This window comes from Ctenocephalides felis, unplaced genomic scaffold, assembly GCF_003426905.1.
Source record: "Ctenocephalides felis isolate EL2017-DRISC unplaced genomic scaffold, ASM342690v1 CF-g0.4_SCAFFOLD_00840, whole genome shotgun sequence".
Taxonomy (NCBI): Eukaryota; Metazoa; Arthropoda; class Insecta; order Siphonaptera; family Pulicidae; genus Ctenocephalides; species Ctenocephalides felis.
In genome coordinates this window covers 14,625-20,291 of record NW_020536994.1, presented here as the reverse complement: position 1 = coordinate 20,291, position 5,667 = coordinate 14,625, and the positions used below count along the sequence as shown (strand labels likewise).

The window sequence follows — 5,667 nt, the reverse complement described above, 5'->3', positions numbered from 1 at the left end:
CATAGTATAAAAAAATAATATTTTGTAATATTATATAATAATTTGGCATCAATTTATAAATCACTCACAATTATTTTAATTTGAAAATTTCAAACATACTTTTATATTATTAAAACAAGCGCATTATACAAGCTCACAAATAAGACCATAGTTTGTACAATAAGCACTGTTTATATTAATATGTTATTGCTTGATTATCGATGTCACACGTGCAGGAGCTTGGATGAATCGATCAAAAGATAACAATGCTTTACGTTGTATGAAGATAACATTGTTCCTAATTCTAAATAATGGTCATCTTGATAATTATATAAGAAAGTTCCAAATATGAAACAGTAGTATACGTTCATTTGGCGAGAGTATTGCTAAGGATAAGGCATTAAGCGTTCTAATAACTGCGCAAATTAGTGAATTGTTATTTTTAGTGAATTAGTGAATCGTTATTCTATTAAATATTTTGAGTGATAAGTTTTAATATTTAAGTTTTTTGCGTTAAAAGTAAGCATGGAATCAAAAAAGAAATTATCTGGTGCTCAATTCCGCAAGCGAAAAGCTGTAAAAGAAGCAGATATTCAAAAACAAGCAGGAACTCTTAGCAACTTTATTAAAAAATTAAAAAGTCTGACACAGGTTGTAGTGAAGTTGATTTAGAAGAAATAAGTGTTATCGAACCGTGTTCTTCAACAAGTTTTTCTAACGATTGTTCTATACCACAACATGATTCAAGTGAATCGCAGCGGTTAGATTTAAATGTAGTTGCAGACGAAACTGAGGAAACGGTAATAATTAAAAATTTAGAAGACCCCGCTGAATGGGGCATTATTGACGGAAAACTGCGAGTTGAATTAGTTGAAATGGGTCCTATTCAAAAGAAAAATATTATTTATCCCAAGGATACTCACGGTCGCAAATTTAATTATTCATATTATAATAGAAAAATGGAAAACGGGGAGTTGGTGCCTAGAACATGGCTTATTTATTCTGAAAAATTGGATCGGGTTTTTTGTTTTTGTTGTAAACTCTTTGCATCTAACGAAACTAATAGTTTTTTAGATGGTTATAGCGATTGGAGAAATCTTAGTACAAGTTTGCATAGACATGAGACTAACCTAACTCATATGAGAAATTTTTTACAATGGAAAGACTTAGATAAGAGCTTAAAAAACAAAACCACGATTGATTATCAGACTCAAAGCTTATATGAGATGGAAAAGAGGCATTGGAGGAGTGCTTTAGAACGCATTATAGAAATAATAAAATTTCTTGCTAGCCAAAATATAGCCTTTCGAGGATCATCTGATAAATTATATGAGAGCAACAACGGCAATTTCTTAAAATTAATTGAGCTGTTTGCAAAATTTGATCCAGTTATAGAAAATCATATTCATAGAGCTCTTCAACCGAACAATAAAGTTCACTATTTGAGTAAGAAAAGCCAAAATGAACAGTTAGAAATTTTAAGTAAAGCGATAAGGGATAAAATTTTACTCTCGCTACGAAAATCTAAATATTATTCAATAATATTAGATTGTACACCTGATGCAAGTAAAACAGAACAGATGATAATTATTGTTCGATTTGTTTCTTTTGAGAATGAAGTTGTAAAAATAAGGGAAAATTTTTTGGGCTTTGTTGATATAACCGATTCCACAGGGCGTGGTTTATGTTCTACAATAATAGATAATTTGAAAAAATGGAACATTCCCATTGAAGACATGCGTGGTCCGGGTTATGACAATGGAGCAAATATGAAAGGGAAAAATAATGGGCTGCAAAAATTACTTTTAACTAAAAATCCTAGAGCTTTTTTCGTACCTTGTGCAGCGCACACTCTAAATTTAATGATTAACGATGCAGCTAAAGTAAATACTGATACAATTAGTTTTTTTAATATAATTCAAGAATTATATAATTATTTTTCATCTTCTTCTAATCGTTGGGCAATACTTTTAAGATACGTTACAAATTTAACTTTAAAGCAACCTTCAGATACACGATGGGAAAGTAGGATTAATGCAATTCGGCCCTTACGTTATCAATTAGGAGAAGTTTATGATGCGCTTTTTGATATTGTAAATAATGAAAATTTTAATAAAGAAATTCAACATGAAGCACAAGTATTATGTTTAAAAATAAAGGATTACAAATTTATTTGCTCTCTCATAATTTGGCATGACTTGCTCAATAGAATAAACCCTGTGAGTAAAATGCTTCAAGATCCAAATATAAATATTTCACAGGCCTTAGAATCTATTGAAAATTTAAAAATATTTATGCAAGATTATCGGTCAGAACTAAAATTTGAGGATGTTCTAAAAACTGCAAAAGAACTGAGCGAAGAGGTGGATGGAGAACAAGAATTTAAAAGTAGTTCGGAAGTGCGACAACGAAAGAAGAAACGACAATTTGATTACGAGCAACACGACGAATCTCCACGATCTCCACAAGAAAAATTTAAAATTAGTGTGTTTTATACGCTTTTAGATGTTGCAATATGTTCCACAAATGATCGCTTTGAAAAATTAAGAATATATTTTGAAAATTTCGATTTTTTAAATAAATTACCGGAAATTAATAAAGAAGCTTTAAGAAAACATTGTAACGATTTAGAAATTACTCTAAAGGATGGCGACAGTAAAGATATAAATTCAATAGAGTTATTTGATGAGTTGTGTGCTTTTCGTGATATTTTTCAGAAAAACGATTTAAATCTTCGAAAACCATTTGATATTCTTAATTATATAGTATCCAACAACTTAGCTTTCCCGAACTTTTCAATCGCCTTAAGAATACTCTTAACTTTACCTGTTTGTGTAGCAAGTGGTAAACGCAGTTTTTCAAGATTGAAATTGATTAAAACCTATTTAAGAACTAATATTTTACAAGATAGGCTGAACAGTTTGGCGTTAATTAGTATTGAAAATAATATATGTGCAGAATTAGATATTAAAACCATTATATCCAATTTTTTGTGTAATAAAACCAGATTAATTAAATAATATTTGAAAATATAATAGAATTTTATTTATAACTCAAATAATAAAACTGTTTCCAAATAATAGGGGGCGCCAAAATCAATCTTGCATGCGGGCGCTGACTACCCCAGGACCGGCCCTGGATAAGGGTAAATAGTTCTGCCGGCGAGTGCCAGAAAAAAATTAAGGATTTGAAAAATCAGTTCAATATTGAAAATTGTAAAGTGAAACAGTCATTGAAAGGTGGTATTGGAACTGATAACGTATTATTTTTCTTTTTTAGTTAATAATTACATTTAATAAAGGAATAAATACCCAACTAAACTTTAAAATTACTTTCAGGTTTATAAACCAAGCCTTTGGTATTTCAATAGTTTACAGTTTCTAGAGGCATATGTGACCCCGCGGAAAAGTCGAAAGTCTTTTGAACCTTTGGTTCAGCTTCAGGAATCACAGAGTTCGGTAAGTGCACTGGTATAAAACAATTCAGCGTCTATTATTCTATTTCAGTCTATTATTTTTAAAAACTTTTGCGATAATTAACTGTTGGAGAACAAATGAAATGGAGCAAGTATACAATAATTTTTCGTTGAGTTTTCATATTATAAAATACTAAATTAAATAATACTAATTTTAACTATGAAGTGGATCCTATCAAAACCAGAAGAAGTTTAATTCATTTTTCTTAAAAAATATTTCACCTGTCGATAAAATATGTCCAATTTGTAGTAGTTCAGATAGCTCTCCGACCGATTTATAATATGACCGAAGGACATATTATAAATGTTTTAAATGCGATACATGGTATAGACATGCAAGAAATTCTCAAGACTCATTTATTAGTTGCAAAATCAACAGTATTGCGGAATTAATATTTAGTTTAACATGGATTCACTTTGATTGCGATTCCAGGTTAGCTTCATGTTCTTTAACGCCAGGATCTTTATTATTCAATTTAAAAAAAAAAACATCCAAATTTAAAAAAAAAAATCGAAAATGTTACGATTTTTTCTAGATACTAACAATACAGTTTATATTTTATATTTAGGAATTATTTTTTATACGTATATACAAAAAAATCTATATTCATGGCGCAAACATACAAGATAATTGATAGAAATATTGATAACTATATTCTATATTTTTGATAGAATAGAAAAATATAGAAATTGATAGAATATAAAAAATATAGAATGTACTATATTCTATATTTTTCATATTCTATCAATTATTTTGTAAGTTTGCGCCGTAGATATAGATTTTTTTGTCGAGAATGCCAGATAACTTTAACCATTCGCGGCTCTTTGTATAGGCACATAGACAGAAACGCAGTAGGAAAACCAGAACAGACCAATATCTTCTCATCGTTCACCCTTAAAACTTGGATTCTATCCACTATCGCCACACTAAAGATAAATGCACCACCTCGATTTTGGAATCCAAATTTTTGGCATAATAATTATATGGGACCCAGGGGGTTTCACCAAGGAAATAGAGGAAGATATGGTAAACGTCCCAGAACCGATGACTCACGATATAAAAAGTATTAATAGAGAAACAAAAAGTTAGTATTTCAAGCAAAATGTTCTTAGTTTAATACTGGCAGAAACAACACACTCACACACACACACAATTATATATATATATATATATATATATATATATTTGTTTCTTTTCCGAACAATAAATCCAATAATAAAAAACAATTTGTTTTTTGCAGATGTTTAATAACGACGTTTCGGAACTAGATACGTTCCATCATCAGGTTTATTCTGTAATAATTTATATATCCATATCACTAATATTTTTTGTTAAAAACACTCGATTTTTTCCAAGGATATTTGTAAATGTTGCGACTACACAAGACTTTAACACACTTCAGTTTTCAAATTATTTCTAAATATAAAAAAAAATATATTTTATTTTTCAAAAAAGTCATTTTTTTTCAAAATTCACAAAATTCTTGATTTTTTTAAAGTTTTAAAAAAATATTGAATATTTTTTGAAAAATTTAATTTTTGGTACAGGTATTTTCAGCAATTTGCCTTAAGCTACGATGCCATATACCACTAGTTTCGTTTATTCGCTTTAAAAACAGTCATACGCGACCTTCCCACACTAGAAAAATGACATAGCTGACGGGTGTTGCTCAAGAAGTAAGGTAATTGGGGGTTGACACTATAGTTTTATACTTCAAAAGATTCATTGAACTTATACTATCTGAACACAAACTAACAATTTCTTATTTTTTACTTATATTACATGTTTAATGATGTATAAAATATTTAAGAACTGTACAATAACAATTTTCAGCTCCATGCAAATGGCTGACGGCTTTTTTAGCTTTAATTTGACTTTCATGATCTCCTCTTAGTTATCATGACCAACAAACAGGCTAATATTAAATATATAATAATGCATAATGCAAATATGCATTGATGGAATCCATAGCACGAATGCATATGGATATCACTTGCATACTCTTTTAGTAATTGATCAGTCAGCGGCAGGTAATCTAGTGGCATTTTGCTTCAGTAACCGCCAAGACAAAGCAGTAATTAAAATATTTTTTGAATTTATGAAAGAGAAGATGGGAAACATGGCCGCAGCAACATTTATGTCTGATAATGCACCAGCTTATTATAATGCTTAGTCATCAGCCATGACACCAACCGATAATCACTTACTCTGT

General features: G+C 29.7%; 1 protein-coding gene across 1 annotated transcript; it reads left to right on the top strand.

Moving 5' to 3' along the window:
* Window positions 1-504: 504 nt before the first annotated feature.
* LOC113370042 lies at window positions 505-3,437 on the top strand (the record flags this gene model as incomplete). Its single annotated transcript, XM_026610701.1, has 5 exons — window positions 505-630; window positions 738-1,862; window positions 1,980-2,117; window positions 2,241-2,489; window positions 3,318-3,437. Coding segments are annotated over exons 1-5 (1,758 nt in total), but the record flags the coding sequence as incomplete, so codon positions are not given.
* Between the last annotated feature and the right edge of the window lie 2,230 nt (window positions 3,438-5,667).